At 41.5% G+C, this 18962-nt stretch overlaps 1 protein-coding gene across 1 annotated transcript in view; it reads left to right on the top strand.

Annotated features, from left to right (window-relative positions):
* Window positions 1–18962, top strand: part of LOC126470597 (apoptotic protease-activating factor 1) — a 262484-nt gene that overhangs the window by 224152 nt on the left and 19370 nt on the right. The window contains exon 17 of the mRNA XM_050098549.1: window positions 4301–4420. Coding sequence (XP_049954506.1) covers window positions 4301–4420 — 120 coding nt within the window. The remainder of the gene's footprint in view (window positions 1–4300; window positions 4421–18962) is intronic.

Consider the following 18962-nt stretch of genomic DNA (forward strand, 5'->3'; position numbering starts at 1 on the left):
CCGAATGTTTAAATGTGTTCAAATGTGTGTGAATTCCTAAGGGACCAAACTGCCGAGGTCATTGGTCCCTAGACTTACACACTACTTAAACTAACTTATGTTAAGAACAAAACACACACACACACACACACAAACACACACACACACACACACACACACACACGTGCCTGAGGGAGGACTCGAACCTCCAGCAGCAGCGGCCGCGCAGTCCGTGACAAGGTGCCTCAAACTGCGCAGCCACTCCATGTGGTGTTCCGATTATTTAAGATGCACAGATGCATAAGTACATTGAAGGTTTCCTGGCCAAGGAGGTGCTCGCATTTTTTTAACCAGAGGACCTTTTGCCACAGAGCCACTGAAACTACAACATGGGGAGTAAACCTTTCCATTGATAGGAGAATACGCCATCTAAGAGGGAGAGGTGATAGGAGAATATGCCATCTAAGCAGGAGAGATGATGGTGCAACATATTAAAAAAATGTGGGACTTAGCAAGATTACATTTGGGGCCCACAGCCTATTGAACAATAAGCAAAGAATGGAGTTATGTAGGTGATCGTCCATGGAAGTGCTTGTCACGACAATATCATCAAGATATTTAGTGAAATAAGGGACAGCTGTCATAACCTGTGTTGAAAGATGGCAGGCACACTAGCAACCCCAAACTTTGTTGCTGATTCTGATAGAGGCCGAAAGGTATATTAACTGCAAGCAACCATTTTGATGCTTCATTCAATGGAATCTGATGGCAGACTTTGGCCAAGTCAATTTTTTGAAAAGAATCGGCCTACAGGTAAGGCAGGGGTTAAGTGTCTATGACTGTCTGTATGTTAATAGTGACCTTGAAGTCACCACAGAGCCAAAGCTGACCAAAAAGCTTCTTTATGATCACTAAGGGTGTAGCCCATTCACTTGAGGAAATCAGTCAAATCACTTCCAATGGCATTAAGCAATCTACCTTCATCTTAACCTAGTTGTGTAAAACTACTGGAACCAGCCACACCTGAAAAAAGTGAGGGTGGGTAGAGGGTTTGAGGATGATGTATGCTGTGAAATTTTCTGCACAATCTAACCCTAGGGCATAGAAATCCGAAAACTCAGAACACAAGGATTTCAGTTTGTGTTAAGACATTTTGTCTAACACCAGATGCACCATATCCACAACAGAAAAATCAAAAGTAGCAAAGGCATCTAACCCAAACAAATTTTCAGTACTCACATCGTTAACCAACAAGTTCATAACGTAATTGACAACTGACTTGTAAACTACGTTGGCCGTGAATTGGCCAAGAATAGGAATCTACTGTTAGATGTAGCTTACTATCTGTTGCTCAACACGTGCCAGTGGTGGGGACCCTAACCTGGCATGTGTCTATGAGTTCAGTAGGGACATGGCAGCTCCTCTGTCGACTTGTAGTAACAAAAACTTATCCATCACCTGCACTTCAGTGAAAAGTTTGTTCTGGCCTGCAGGCAGTGATGAACACGATGTGGTGTCACAGCCAGACACCACACTTGCTAGGTGGTAGCTTAAATCGGCCGCGGTCCATTTAGTACATGTCGGACCCGCGTGTCGCCACTGTGTGATCGCAGACCGAGCGCCACCACAAGGCAGGTCTCGAGATATGGACTAGCACTCACCCCAGTTGTACGACGACTTTGCTAGCGACTACACTGACGAAGCCTTTCTCTCATTTGCTGAGAGACAGTTAGAATAGCCTTCAGCTAAGTCCATGGCTACGACCTAGCAAGGCGCCATTAGCCTTACATAGTTTGATAGTGATCGTATGAAATGTCTCATCAAGAACGTTGTATTCACAACAAGGATAAATAAAAGTTAAGTATTCGAGGAGCTGCATACTTTTCTTATTAGCATTCAATACTTATCCTGTTCCAGAATTCACGCCCGTCTGCGTTAGATAGCGTGCATTTCGGCCTCCTCGATCTACAAGGTGTTGGCACATTTGCCAACACATCACACGACAATGAAACAGTATGAATATCCAAATAACTTACGGGAATGCAGTCAGGTGTCAGTAGTCGACAGTGTCACCCGACTGCATTCCCTTAAGTTACTTGAACATTGTATGTACCTTGAGAGACTCAGGTCTTATAGTACGAATATCAATGTCCATTGATGACTCCTGGGGAGGGGGAGTGGATGGTGATTGACATACCACTCCTGTGTACCCTGTTTTCTACTTACGGTCAGAGGCCCACCCACTTACGCTGTACAAAACAAGAGGGGCATGAAGGAAGTGGCATTTGCTGTTCCTGCCTCCACCAATGTGTATGTCTGCATTGGCCCAGTTCGCTTGTTTGCAACACAGTCCTCTTCCCCCAGTGCACTAGGCTCCATGCACTGGATTTAAATGCTGTCAACAACAGCGACATCACTCCAAACCTCTAATTGGTGGCCCACAGTGTGTGAGACATCAGGCAACTGCACGATATTCAGAACCTCATCTAACATAGGATCCTTGAATTGTAGGGCACATTGACGTACCTTCTTATCTGGGGCCAAATTAATGATTGTATCTGTGACAGTTGTGTTCACATAAGACTCCTGAGACTTACCAATGACAAACCAACACAACTGGGGCCATGAAGCATGACCGCCTGAGCTCAGTACAATTGCTACAGCTATTTGTGGCATTGGTATAATTTAACACATCCATCAACCACATGCATACACTTGTCGTGATAGGAGGACAGCAAACAACACATATCGTCAAAAGAAAGTGGTGCTGGTTCCTGAAGAGAAGCTAACTGGAACAGTAAGTTCACAATAAGAAAAGAACCTTACAAACCTCCTTGTCAACCTATCAGAATGCCATGAAATTTTGGTGAAGCTGCTTCTCACAAGAATCCCAGTCTTCCACGGATTCATCATTGGTGGGGAACAGCGATGGGTGAACAACTGATGGGGGTCACCATTGCCAACAACCATTCCAACATGGCCATATGCACATGCTGTTGTTGTAGAAATGACTGGAGTAAAGCCTCCATGAAAAAGGCAAATGGCAGAAAAACCAGAGAGTCCTAAACATATGAAAATTAGACCCTTGACGTTGCCACTTGTGTTCTAACTAGGAACATGAGCAAACATACAGCCATGAAATAGCTACAATTTATTAGGCCATAGAGGGATGCTAACAAGAATGCAATGAAAGTAGTTTACGTTTGTTGAACACATTTAACAACTGTGGACCCAGAAACCCATTATTGCCCTCATAAAGACACTACCCACATTAAGTGTTGCTGGTGTAGTACAGTGGGTGCACAGCGGACCTGGTGACGGTCAGTGACTGGGCTGTTCCTGGTGGCCACATCAGGTAGTAGTGAGAATGCTGTTTGAATGGTGGTGTGCACTATGTGTACCATAGTGTCCCTGGGCTACTACACAAATATGTGTAGAAAGTGCAGGAGTGAGTAAGTCAGACCTGTAAAAGGGATTAATGATAACCCATCCATCTGGCTAACCTGGGCAAAGTTTTTGGACGATTCTCTCCACCTTCACAGCTACAGATTAAGTGTCTTTTTCCATTTTCTTCTAAAATACGTGTTATGCAAATTAACCAACCTTCAAATTGAAAATTATATAGAACACTTCGGGAGTAGTGCTCTGTCATTAATAACATCACATACTGTAGCAAATATTGTGCTTAGTAAGTAGAATACTTATTCCTGCATGACTTTGACCAAAACTATTACAGGGGTGTGACACTATGTGATATGGTCTGTTGTTAAGACACTGGACTTGTATGTGAGGGTGGCTACTTCCAAATGACAGTCTTGCTCTTGTGTTCTTGTCAGACACTGATGATTCTAATGAGACATCTCCAGAAGCTATGGAAACATTTGCTATTCAGAATGTGTAGATCTCTCTCTCTGTCTCTCTCTCTCTCTCTCTCTCTCTCTCTATCATCTATCTATCTGTCTCTGTATCTCTCTACTGGTTTTCACAGACTACCTGTATCAACGATGTTATGTCCCCAACCATCAACTACAAACTGATATTATGTTATCCCTTGCAGCAGATGCCAGGGTGATTCTGTCCATAGCCTTTTCCGTATCTCCTCTCTCCCCACCCTCTCCGAGTCATAAATAAACAATACACACAGGAAGAGGAAGCAGGGAATAGGAATTACATGCAGATATGCATTTTTTTTCTATGAAGCATTAGTGAAGGTAGTGAAACCACAAGAAAGTTATTTATGATAGTCACATGTTTTTTGTAACCTACTTATATTTTGCAGTTACATTTTCTCAATTTCCTTATTAATTTTCTTTTGTTATAGATGTGGCATTTATCTGGTGAAGTACTTCCTTGTTATGGGATCAAAGATCTGGTTGTGAAATGTTTTTTGTTGTCTGATACAAGAAAAATGTTATCATGCTCTAAGGATGGAAGTGTAAAGGTATGACTGTTGGTGTGTGTATACTATTATTGAATAAATGTTTGTTATAAATTATTTATGTGATATAAAATTCTCTCTGTAAGATGATTCGATAGCATGTAAAAATTTCAACATATGCAAGCTGGATTCTGCATGGTATAAGGACCATGTCACTGCACCTGGCCACAACCAAATTCAGTACACAATACTAAATCACCTAAAAGAACATTGACAGTAATCTCGGACTGCCAATTTTTGCTTCCCTTACAATTTGCAGTCGTAATTCACTGCCAATTCTTTGACCAACAGGCAGGGAGTTATTCAACTTAACGTATCAAAATTTATATGACCAGTAATGAAAAGATAACCACCTCATCATCAGGCTGTGATGTGAGACTTACAGTTTGAAATAATCTAACATTTTAACCAATAGTTTCCCTGGAATCATCTGAGGCCAGTTGTATAGCAAAAAAATGTGCAAATCAAAAATATTTGGCTTTAATTTTTTATGCTACAAGTAAAACATTTTTTAAAAACCTACTTCAGCAACTTCAGAAGCTTTGTCTGCCTTGAATCAAATCTAGATGTTGACACAATTCTTTGTTTGGTGTGGTGAAGAAGTTTGTCATTAAAGAGTCCATGACATAGAATTGCGACAATGAGTCTCAACAATGCATCACAGTGTGTATTAAGCTTCACAGGAAGAGTGCTGTAACATCAGCTAAACAAGTATGTCATGCATTTTTTTCTTTTATTTGTGCCCCCTCAGCCAGCCCCCAATACATATTGAATCACTCACACAAACATACAGCCATGATGTGCATACAGTTTTTTTATTGGTTGTAAACGTATTACATACACCACAACATTCTCCCATTATCACTATGACATGCCACTCCAAATGCCAATTCAATATGGAACACACAACATTCTGCCTCCAGACAACTTTTCTGCTCTGCACTGCTTATGTCATGCAAGATATATGAAAGTGATAATATACAATTACTTAATGTTGTTCTCTGAAATTTATTCATATTTCTACACAGTGGTCTGCACAAAAAACATGCTATGCCACACAAGGTGTCTGGCCATAGATGTTTAATGCTACCAGTGCAAAGCTGGGCCAGGTCACTAGTTAATAGTATAATATCTTAAGAGTACTACACAATTTCCTGTATATATGGGCAATTTTGCAGCAAAATATAAAAACTGGCTCAACCACATAAAATTTGTGGTAAGATCACAAGCCACACAATGCATTTTGAGGCACTCATCTTTATGAAAAAGTATAAGAATATTTAAAAGTCTTATGTTGTTGTTGTTGTGGTCTTCAGTCCTGAGACTGGTTTGATGCAGCTCTCCACGCTACTCTATCCTGTGCAAGCTTCTTCATCTCCCAGTACCTACTGCAACCTACATCCTTCTGAATCTGCTTAGTGTATTCATCTCTTGGTCTCCCCCTATGATTTTTACCCTCCACGCTGCCCTCAAATACTAAATTGGTGATCCCTTGATGCCTCAGAACATGTCCTACCAACCGATCCCTTCTTTTGGTCAAGTTGTGCCACAAACTTCTCTTCTCCCCAATCCTATTCAATACTTCCTCATTAGTTATGTGATCTACCCATCTAATCTTCAGCATTCTTCTGTAGCACCACATTTCAAAAGCTTCTATTCTCTTCTTGTCCAAACTATTTACCGTCCATGTTTCACTTCCATACATGGCTACACTCCATACAAATACTTTCAGAAATAACTTCCTGACACTTAAATCTATACTCGATGTTAACAAATTTCTCTTCTTCAGAAACGCTTTCCTTGCCATTGCCAGTGTACATTTTATATCCTCGCTACTTCGTCCATCATCAGTTATTTTGCTCCCCAAATAGCAAAACTCCTTTACTACTTTAAGTGTCTCATTTCCTACTCTAATACCCTCAGCATCACCCGACTTAACTCAACTACATTCCATTATCCTCGTTTTGCTTTTGTTGATGTTCATCTTATATCCTCCCTTCAAGACACCATCCATTCCGTTCAACTGCTCTTCCAAGTCCTTTGCTGTCTCTGACAGAATTACAGTGTCATCGGCGAACCTCAAAGTTTTTATTTCTTCTCCATGGATTTTAATACCTACTCCAAATTTTTCTTTTGTTTCCTTTACTGCTTGCTCAATATAGAGATTGAATAACATCGAGGAGAGGCTACAACCCTGTCTTACTCCCTTCCCAACCACTGCTTCCCTTTCATGTCCCTCAACTCTTATAACTGCCATCTGGTTTCTGTACAAGTTGTAAATAGCCTTTCGCTCCCTGTATTTTACCCCTGCCACCTTTAGAATTTGAAAGAGAGTAATCCAGTCAACATTGTCAAAAGCTTTCTCTAAGTCTACAAATGCTAGAAACGTAGGTTTGCCTTTTCTAATCTTTCTTCTAAGATAAGTCGTAAGGTCAGTATTGCCTCACGTGTTCCAGTATTTCTACGGAATCCAAACTGATCTTCCCCGAGGTCAGCTTCTACTAGTTTTTCCATTCGTCTGTAAAGAATTCGTGTTAGTACTTTGCAGCTGTGGCTTATTAAACTGATTGTTCGGTAATTTTCACATCTGTCAACACCTGCTTTCTTTGGGATTGGAATTATTATATTCTTCTTGAAGTCTGAGGGTATTTCGCCTGTTTCATACATCTTGCTCACCAGATGGTAGAGTTTTGTCAGGACTGGCTCTCCCAAGGCTGTCAGTAGTTCCAATGGAATGTTGTCTACTCCGGGGGCCTTGTTTCGACTCAGGTCCTTCAGTGCTCTGTCAAACTCTTCACGCAGTATCGTATCTCCCATTTCATCTTCATCTACATCCTCTTCCATTTCCATAATATTGTCCTCAAGTGCATCGCCCTTGTATAGACCCTCTATATACTCCTTCCACCTTTCTGCTTTCCCTTCTTTGCTTAGAACTGGGTTTCCATCTGAGCTCTTGATGTTCATACATGTGGTTCTCTTATCTCCAAAGGTCTCTTTAATTTTCCTGTAGGCAGTATCTATCTTACCCCTAGTGAGAGAAGCCTCTACATCCTTACATTTGTCCTCTAGCCATCCCTGCTTAGCCATTTTGCACTTCCTGTCGATCTCATTTTTGAGACGTTTGTATTCCTTTTTGCCTGCTTCATTTACTGCATTTTTATATTTTCTCCTTTCATCAATTAAATTCAATATTTCTTCTGTTACCCAAGGATTTCTACTAACCCTCTTCTTTTTACCTACCTGATCGTCTGCTGCCTTCACTACTTCATCCCTCAGAGCTACCCATTCTTCTTCTACTGTATTTCTTTCCCCCATTCCTTTCAATTGTTCCCTTATGCTCTCCCTGAAACTCTGTACAACCTCTGGTTCTTTCAGTTTATCCAGGTCCCATCTCCTTAAATTCCCACCTTTTTGCAGTTTCTTCAGTTTTAATCTACAGGTCATAACCAATAGATTGTGGTCAGAGTCCACATCTGCCCCTGGAAATGTCTTACAATTTAAAACCTGGTTCCTAAATCTCTGTCTTACCATTATATAATCTATCTGATACCTTTTAGTATCTCCAGGGTTCTTCCATGTATACAACCTTCTATCATGATTCTTAAACCAAGTGTTAGCTATGATTAAGTTGTGCTTTGTGCAAAATTCTATCAGGCGGCTTCCTCTTTCATTTCTTAGCCCCAATCCATATTCACCTACTACATTTCCTTCTCTCCCTTTGCCTACACTCGAATTCCAGTCTTATGTTAACAATGTAAAAATCAATAAAACATCAGATGAATCACACCCTGCCCTATGTCACATTCAGTCCTCTCCATATTCTGCTATCACCATTTAATCCACACACTTGTTCACTTCTGCATAAGGTCTTCTTCCATCAGATGGCACAACCACACTGTATTGCATGTTATGTTGTTTATAGTATAAATTTCTTTGTCTTTGGTCAGAGAACTTATAGAAACTTATGTAACAGTATGGAGAGAGACTAACACAGGAAGGTGTTTTAATTACAGGAATCATTTACTTTTTATTGGTGTGCATTTTACAAATTTTATATAAAGGAAACACTTCAAGAAAGGTATGCTAATGCATAGGGGCACAGTTTACCCAAAACAGGAAGTCTTCACGCTAACAGATATGGATGCAACATATGCAACCTACCATTGTTTTTTATGTACTGTTGTTTACCACATGAAAAAGGATTGCTAATCAATGTCAGCTGTACAGGAAATGTGGTGTGAGTTATACATCTCAAAAAGTAGACATTTTTGGATTCTACAACATTTTTATTTCATAAGTTACACAGAAGTACAAAAAAATTAAGCATCAAAGCCAGGACTAAAAATAATCAGTACAAGGGAGGTGACCCAACTGGGTAACTCAGTTGCAGTCAGTCTTCTATCCTTAGTGCACAAAAAGCAATTCAAAAATTAAAATATTTTTTGATGAGCTGCTGAACAGGGTTATGTACATATTACAGATAATTTAAGTGTGCTCTGTCCAAAGAACAAATCATACATGAGGCTACCAACAAATCACATTCAAGAGTTATTGTTGTGGATTACAATAAATGCTAATGTGTTAAAGTAATATCGCTAATTGTCTGTATATCTTTCTCTCTGTATAACTTAATGGGATGCTTTTCAGAATAAAAACATTAAAATACACAAAGATACCAAAATAAGGCATGATTCATGACCCATCCTTCCAGCTTTACTTCTGCCAGGAACTGTCTTCTACTTTCCACACTTCACACAAGCTTTCCTTCATACCTTGTGGGACAAGCACTCCTGGAAGAAAGCATATTGCAGAGAAATGGCTTTGAGATGTCATGGCTGATAAAACTGTGTACTGGGCCAGGAGGCACACAAGAATAGCTCAGTTGGTAGAGCATTGCCCTTGAAAGGCAAGATCCCCAGTTCAAACCCCCGTCTGGCACACAGTTTCTATCTGCAAAGAATTTTCAAAATAATACCTGCTCCACTGCAGAGCGAAAGATGCAGTCTGTAACTAATCCCCTAGACTGTGGCTATGCCATTCCCCTGCATTAACCTTTCTTGTGGTACTAACACTAAAAGGTATGCAGTAGAACTTCTGTGAAGTTTGGAAAGTAGAGGTGCTGGTGGAAGTAAAGCAGTGGGGGCTGACTGAGAGTCATACCTGGTTTTGTGGCGGCGTTCGTAGCACAACCTAGTTCGTCTTTAAATATGTCACTGTATTGTTTACACAAATTGGTTATGCGGTCTTGAGGAACAACAACAGAATTAATTTGCAACACATTGTCTTGGATAGACAGGCCAAACAAGTCAAAACAGTCTAATCCGAAAATGTTTACACTGTCTGTAGCGCGGAGCACTGTGAATGAAACTGTTTTTGTATTGCCACGGAATGTGGCTGGCATGCTACATACACCTAACACAGGAATATGTTCTCCACTATAAGTAGCCAAAGAATGTTTTGCCGCTGAAAGTTTAGGGCGGCCGATAGCCGCATACGTAGCACTATTTATGAGAGTCACAGACGCACCAGTGTCTAATTGAAAATTGAAGGTCTTATCCTGGATGCGTAGCTTCACAAATAGTTTATTACACTGTCTCTGGATCGGTGCAGTGGAGGCAGAAGACACAAAATCAGCGCGTTTAGCGCGTGTTCACTGCTTACGACAACTCGTGGGTTGGGCGGGTGGAACACAACTCCCGCTTCACTTGCAGTCTGTACATTACTTTTTACAGCGTTTGAATTACGCTTGGGTCGCATAGCAGAGAGCTGGGTGGGTGGCTTATTGCGAACAAGTTTATTACCCACACAAACCGTGGAAAGCCTTTAAACGCGACCTTCTGGGCGGGCTGGCTTTGAAGAACATGAATATCCGTGGGCTGGGCAGCACTAGAATTGTTCGTGCGTTTACGCAAACAAACAGTCTGGATGTGTCCTTTCCTTTGACAAAAGTGACAAACCGCGTTTCTTAATGGGCAACGTTCACGAGGATGAGCAAGAACACACTTAGGGCAAGACTTAACTCTATCATTTTGCACACACGGCTGACGAATGTGTTTAACATGACGCGGCCGGCTAGTGTTTACAGTCTGACTCTGCCGGTGGGGCCGCGGGCGTGACATAACTTGCTTAGCACAGGCAATTTGAGAAATACATGGCTGATCTAACTCACACTCAGCATAGTCAAAAGTATCTTGGGCTTCAATGATGTTCATCACAGTCTCTAATGACGGGTCAGGCAACTTTAAGATAGCAGCACGAATACGAGAATCTGCAATGTTTTGAGTAATAGCGTCTCGTAACATGACATCACTGTAGGAAGCTCCACACACACAATTAAATCGGCACTGACGGGTGAGGCCCCGTAAATCTGTTAACCACTGTTTATTAGATTGATGTGGCAGTTTCTTTAATCTGAAGAACTTGAATCTGGCTGCTGCCACATGAACTCGCGACTCGAAATACTCAGCAAGCTTGTTAACAACAACGTCGTAGTCTAAAGCTTCTGGCTTGGATTCCGGGAACAACTTACAAAGTAGTCGATAGACTTCCACGCCTGCAGTGGAAATTAAATAAAGCTGCCGCTCAGTACCTGTGATTTTGTAGACTGTCATGTGCACCTGCAACTGCGCGAAATATTCTCGCCATTCTTCTCTGGATGCATCAAAAGCACGGAAAGGTGGTGCTGCCTGTGCTTGTTCCTTTTGTGTTGGAGGATTAGCCGCTTGTTTGGCGATTGCTTCCACCAGACTTTGTATTTGCTGACTCTGTAACAAGATCAACTGTTGTAATTCGGCAGACATAGTGAACACAAATTAAACCAGCCCCCAAAATTTTATCGCTATAATTAGTATAACCAGAAACAAGTTGAACCAGCCCTGCACACGAGTTCGGAAGTCCTCGTCGCCAGTTTTGTGGCGGCGTTCGTAGCGACAAGCAATTCGCTGTAGAAACGGCTTACGAAGTCACCGCCACACTTTTAATAGCGGGCCGACCGGTCCGCTGGAACAGTGAACAGAAAGATGAAAACCCAAACACTCTGATTAAATAAAAGTCGGTACTTATCTTTATTAATGAAGATACAGAAACACAGTAGTGAACTCCGTGTCTACAGAAATCTGTCTAGTTCGAGTTGGAGCGGCTTGGTCAGCGTCGGCTGACGACAAACAACAACTCTGCTGCGATGAACACACAACTGACTAGCAAGTACACAATTCGGTGGCGAGTATACAACTGAGCGCGAACACAGAACTGTCCTAGCGCTCGCGACTCCAGCGCTTAAGAACCCAGAAGCCAGCGGTGGCGCGCGCAGACTTGCGGCGATTTCCTGTCTCGCTGGCGCTGCTTATGTGGACGGCGTCCGAACTTTGATGCTGCCAACCTTTTGGCAGCGGGCTCGGGTGGCATTACTGGCTGGGATATAACACCTGGGTAGCTCAATTCGTAGAGCTCTGCTCTCAAAAGGCAAATTTCTAACTGCAATCACAGTGTGGCACATAGTTGTAATCTCCCAAGAAGTTTCAAAGCAGCACACTCTCTGCTGTACAGTGAAAGATTCAGTACTTTTTTTTTCTTCTCTCCTGACAATGGAACTTCCCTTTATAAATCATCAACAGCCTTCATAAATCATCCATTAACAACTAGGCCATTTGGGTTCCATGCTAAGCTCAGCTTAATGGGATTTAGTGTGAATAGAAATAAGTCTTGCATTAGGTTTTAAAAGATCATCGCACTTGTGAGGCCCTACACACTGATCATCTAAGCAAGGGATTTAATTTGGCTTCTTGGTAATTTTCTGTGATTGTGTCATTAAGGTACAACTGCCATTCAGTTTACTGTAACGATACAAAATTACGAGGGTGCTTTGAAAAGTCCTCGGAATCACCATGAGATGTCAGTGCTAGCGCAACGAGTTGTGCACATGATATTCATTGGACTGTTGCCTGTAAACATGTGCCACGTCAGTGCTCATTGAAGAGAGCTGTGGTAGTGATGTGGCTCTGTTGTTGTTCCCGCATAGTGATTTGCAAAGATGGAAAAAATCGAGATTCGAACAGTGATTAAGTACTTTGTAATGAAAGGTGTGAAAGCAAAGCTCATTCATGCCGATTTCCATAATATGCTGGGTGACTCTGCTCCTTCATATTCAACTGTTGCCAAGTGGACAAATGAATTTAAATTTAGTTGGGAGTGCTTAGATGATGATCCGCGCAGTCGTCGGCCAGGATGTGTCACAACTCCAAAAATAATGCAAAAGTGCACAAAATGGTCATGGAGGGTTGCCGATGGAAAGTGCGTGAAATTGCTCATGCTTGCCAGATGTCATCTGAAAGGGTATATCACATTTTAACCGAAGAATTAGAAATGAAAAAATTATCTGCAAGATGGGTGCCACGACTCTTGAGGCTGGATCAAAAACGCATGAGAATGGACATATCGGAACAATGTTTGGCCCATTTTAGGATAAACAAACAAGATTTTTTTGCACCAGTTTGTGACCACAGATGAAACTTGGGTGCACTACTATACCCCAGAGACAAAACAACAGTCAAAGCAGTGGAAACATGCTGATTCTGTGCCACCAAAGAAAGCAAAGACAATTCCTTTGGCGGGAAAGGTCATGGAATCAGTGTTCTGGGGTGTGAAGGAGATTCTGTTTGTAGATTATCTCCCTACTGAGCAAAAAATTACTGGAGAATACTATGCTAACCTCCTGGACAAATTGCAATAAAAAATACATGAAAAACAGCCAGGTTTAGCAAGGAAGAAATTCATCTTCCATCAAGACACTGCACGCTCACACACATGTGCCATTTCCATGGCAAAATTACAACCAAGGTATGAATTGTTGCCACACCCACCTTATTCACCTGATATGGCTCCATCACACTTCCATCTCTTCCCAAAACTGAAAACTTTTCTTGATGGATGATGATTCACTTCAAATGAAGAATTGATTGCTGGAGTTGACAACTATTTTGCAGGCCTGGAGGAAACTTATTTTCGAGATGGATCAAGGCACTGGAACATCGTTGGACCAAGTGCATTAATCTACAAGGAGACTACAGTGAAAAATAAAAAATGTTTCAGTGGTACTTTTTTTCTATTCTGTTCCGAGAACTTTTCAAACCACTCTCATACATATGAAATTATGGCTTTTCGAGCAGATGAGATGAGATTGTGCCAGGAAAGTCTGCAACTGCATAACCCCACTGAGTGTCTCACAGGCTGTGTGACATTTATTCCAAGTTGAAAAGTAAGTCGAGAATACTGAAGTCACACTTCTCTGTGTACAAAGTAAGAAGAAGAATTTGTCATTCTGCTGGTAACATGGACACTTGCAAATCAAAGTAAATGAATTAGTCAATCGGGTAGCAACAGGTGCTTGCAATGAATGCACTATTACTATTTGCTTCTTTCCCTTGTTCTAAAAAACTCACAATTGACATATAAGGTCACAAGTCAGTGGGAACAAGTGTGGCTGGAAGTGATGGATGGCTGTCTCTGGACAGTGAAATCCATCACTCAACCATCACATACCTATTTGGAATGATCTCACATGTGAAAGACAAAACTGTTAAATATTTCCATCCTACAGTTTGGTTTATACACAGTCCAGTAACATTCATGTGATCAACCCCTATGTTCAATGTCAATGGGAAGTAACTGCTCACAGATGGCAGGTGGCAGCACTAGAAGTGGAAGGCATGTAAAGTGTGTCAGGGGGTGCAGAAAAAAATTCAGTCGTTGCAATACTGCGGAAAAGGATCGACCTGACGTCCTAAAGGGCATGATCATTGGTGTTCGGGCCTAGGGTGAAAGCATTTCAAAAACAGCTAAGCTTGTAAACTGTTTGCATGCCGCTGTGGTTGAAGTATGTCGTGCAGACAAAAAGGTGCTATCCAAAACTGGTGCCGTAGCAACCGTGGTGCACCATGAGACATAGACGACAGGTGTGAATGATGGCTGCAGAGACATGTACTGTAGAAGAGATGTACAGCAGTCAGCAACTTACTGCCCATATGAACCAAGGGGCTACCAACAGTGTCTCCTCAATGACTGTTCAGTGAATGTTGCTGCAGATGAGCTTCCACAGGAGGTGTGTGGTTCATGCACTCAAGTTGACTGTTGTTCATCACTGACAAATGCAACTAGGCATCCACTGGATGGTGACAGGTGGTCTTTTCAGATGAATCATGTTTTATGCTCCATCAGACAGATGGGCACATATGGTGTCAAATGTTTGAAAGTAAACACATTGCAATAGTCGTCACAAGGATCCAGACCAGTGAGTGGAACATTACGGTCTCAGTGTCAAAAGTTTTGAAGTCCATTGTTCCTTATCAGTTGACTGAATACCTTAATACTTATAACATCTATAATATGTATTAACTGAGCACCAACAACTGCATCAATTAAAGTGACTCAAAGCTTCAGAAAAGCTTCTTGAAGTGACCATTTTTACCAAGCTTGATTTTTATCAAGGCTGTTGATACAATGGATTTCAATATCCTCCTTTAGGAGACAAAACAGTTGAATTTCTCAAAAGTGTACTCATGTAGTTGAAAAGCTATGTGGAAAATAGTTATCAACACACTATATGTGGAATAGAGCCGCTTTCAATGAAAAATACATTCTCAGGAGCCTGACAGTTTTCAGTCCTTGGTCCTGTTTTGTTCTCCTTGTATTTATCTTCTAATTATCATTTATATGATGATGACAGAGAGCTGTGTTTAAGTACCAGCTCTCAGAAAATTGTTTCTGTTAACTTAGATATAAATGATGACTTTTCGTCCATATCAAGACTGGCACTGACTGAAACCATAGAAGTTGCTGGCGATCCTTACATGGCATGGTGAGTTGACGTTTCTGTGAAGCAATTCATCTCGTGCTCCTTGACAGTATCCTGTTATATAAAAAACAATAAAAGGTTTCAACCTTATCCTGGATGGAGGATCTTCTGTGGCCAGAACAGATTGTTACTGCATACAGGAAAATCATTACCTCTCTCTGACACAATTCAAAAATTTATAAAACTATTATCACTTGCAATAAAATGGAAAGCAGTACAGTCAATTGTCATGCTGAATTTCTGCTACAGTTTGTAGTCCAATATGTCATAAACAGTGAAAAGTGCAGATGATTTAAGCTAGTCATGAATCTTTGTATAAGATATAGGTGTTGGACAAAAGTATGCAAACACCAAAAACATAACACATTACCATGCCTAATACGGTGTAGGACTGGCATTCAAAATACACTACTGGCCATTAAAATTGCTACACCAACAAGAAATGCAGATGATAAACGGGTATTCATTGGACAAATATATTATACTAGAACTGACATGTGATTGCATTTTCACGCAATTTGGGTGCATAGATCCTGAGAAATCAGTACCCAGAACCGTAATGACAGCCATATGCCTGGGCATTGAGTCAAACAGAGCTTGAATGGCGTGTACAGGTACAGCTGCCCATGCAGCTTCAACACGATACCACAGTTCATCAAGAGTAGTGGCTGGCGTATTGTGACGAGCCAGTTGCTCGGCCACCATTGACCAGACGTTTTCAGTTGGTGAGAGATCTGGAGAATGTACTGGCCAGGGCAGCAGTCGAACATTTTCTGTATCCAGAAAGACCCGAGCAGGACCTGCAACATGCAGTCGTGCATTATCCTTCTGAAATGTAGCGTTACGTAGGGATCGAATGAAGGGTAGAGCCATGAGTCATTACACATCTCATATGTAATGTTCACTGTTCAAAGTGTCATCAATGCGTACAAGAGGTGACTGAGGTGTGTAACCAATGGCACCCCATACCACCACGCTGGATGATACACCAGTATGGCGATGACGAATACACGCTTCCAATGTGCATTCACCACGATGTCGCCAAACATGGATGCAACCATCACGATGCTGTAAACAGAACCTGGATTCATCCGAAAAAATGACGTTTTGCCATTCGTGCACCCAGGTTGAACGTTGAATACACCATCGCAGGCGCTCCTGTCTGTGATGCAGCATCAAGGGTAACCGCATCCATGGTCTCCGAGCTGAGAGTCCGTGCTGGTGCAAACGTCGTCGAACTGTTTGTGCATATGGTTGTTGTCTTGCAAACGTCCCCATCTGTGGACTCAGGGATCGAGACGTGGCTACACGATCTGTTACAGCCATGCGGATAAGGTGCCTGTCATCTCGACTACTAGTGATACGAGGCCGTTGGGATCCAGCACGGCGTTCCGTATTACCCTCCTGAACCCACCAGTTCCATATTCTGCTACCAGTCATTGGATCTTGACCAATGCGAGCAGCAATGTCGCGATACGATAAACCGCAATCGCGATAGACAAAAATTCAACCTTTATCAAAGTCGGAAACGTGATGGTACGCATCTCTCCTCCTTACACGAGGCATCACAACAACGTTTCACTAGGCAACGCCAGTCAGCTGCTGTTTGTGTATGAGAAATCGGTTGGAAACTTTCCTCATGTCAGCATGTTGTAGGTGCCGCCACCGGCGCCAACCTTGTGTGAATGCTCTGAAAATCTAATAATTTGCATATCACAGCATCTTCTTCCTGTCGGTTAAATTTCACATCTGTAGCATGTCGTAGGAATTTTAATGGCCAGTAGTGTAGCTTCCAGTCATTTTGGAATGGATAAATACAGGTTGTGTATGGTATTCAAGGGACTCTTGTACCATTGTTCCTGCAAAATAATGTCAAGTTCAGGTAATGATGTTGAAGGTGGCTTGTGATCATACATCCTTCTCTCCAAAGTAGACCACAAAGGTTCAATAACATTGAGATCTGGTGACTGTGGTGGCTGGGGAGATGCGACAATTCATCCTCGGACTGACAAAACTAGTCCTAGACAATGCAGGCTGTGTAAACAGGGGACCTGTCATCTTGGAACACAGCATCACCATTGGCGAACAAACATTGTACCATGGGATGGACCTGATCTGCTAAAATGTTCACATAGCCCTTGGTGGTAATGCACCCTTGCAGAGTAACCATGGGGCACATGGAATACCATGATATGGCTGCCCATATCATTGCCAAAACTTGACTATATTTCACTCTTGGGACTTAAACTTATCCAGAAGTTGGAAACACTGGGAAACAAAATTCATCAAACCAAATGACTTTTTCCATTGTTCCATAAACCAGTTTTTATGACTTCAGCACAACGTTTTCCTGTTACAGTTATTTGAGTCACTGATGAGTGGCTTTGGATTTCCAGCTTGCTCTGCAATTGTCTGCTGATGCAGCTTCATTCATGTTGTTTTGGTGCTGATAGGGTTCTCCCGAATTACCAACTGTCATATTCACTCAATGCACACTTTCATCTGAAGCGTGACATGGCAGTCACTGTTTTTTATGCTTTTCCTCTCCGTGGTATAAGTCTTTAGTATGATACCTCTTGAAACACCAAACACATTAGCTACCTTGCTTACTGAAGCACTCGCCACACAAGTATCAACCCATGTTTGACTTTACTTAGCTCCAACCTTATGCACTCAAAACTGCATAGAACACTGTTCTGACCATGAGTGACACTTGCAACACACTGAGGACATTGCACAGGTGCCATGCATGGTCAAATACAACAGCTCAACCTGCTGGATTGGATAGCATGTGTATTTATGTTCCAGCTTGCATTTCTCAACAGTGATTCCATATTTTTGTTCGTCCCCTGTACATTTGCAACATGTGATTATTTTGTCATGGTAGTTCTCATCAGGGACAATTATGGTGTTTTTGTGCAGATAAATGGTGTGCTTTTCACATGCTCTGGGTTCTTCATTGGTCTTTTCCATGAATATCTTTCTCTCATATTAATTTCCTATTATTATTTCATAACTGCATTACTATATTCAGTACATCTAGCATCCTGGCTCTCCATATCATAACTTTATCTTCTCATTTTCAACCATATGGGGAGTAAAGTGTCCTGCAAGCAGAAGCAATTTATCCATGTAGTACATGTTGCAGGTCCTCTGCTGTGTGAGGGCCCGTACCGCACTGCCCAGTTTTTCAAGGGAAAATTAACTTTTAGCAGTTTTGAAGTGAAAATTAAACACTGTTTAGAATTTGACAGACAAAGCACTGGAGGTAATAGACTACTGACATAAGATCATGTATATTTTGGAATGTTTGAAGAATTCTTTTGACAAAATTTTATATTTCACAAATTGGCAAAAGAGCTTTATTTATGTATCCTTTTCCGCTATAATCTGTTGACCATTATTGCAATCTTGCCCCACAGTATTGTCTAGAAATACTGTCTGCTGTACACTGTTGATGATTCTCACCAAAAAAATCATTTTTAATATGCCATGAACAGTCAAACAGCTGGAATACTTCCAGAGTCTGACAGCTACTTGTTTGAATTAAGGTTCGTGATAAGCTCGCCCATGTACTGCTGTTTTTGATATTTTGTTCTATGTTCCTTTTACCAATTCTGATTTCAGACACAGTGTTTTGCTTTTATCTCTATTGATGAGTTCATGGTTGTAAAAACCAATGTTAAAATGTCACCT

Source organism: Schistocerca serialis, chromosome 3, assembly GCF_023864345.2.
Source record: "Schistocerca serialis cubense isolate TAMUIC-IGC-003099 chromosome 3, iqSchSeri2.2, whole genome shotgun sequence".
NCBI classification, from domain to species: Eukaryota; Metazoa; Arthropoda; class Insecta; order Orthoptera; family Acrididae; genus Schistocerca; species Schistocerca serialis.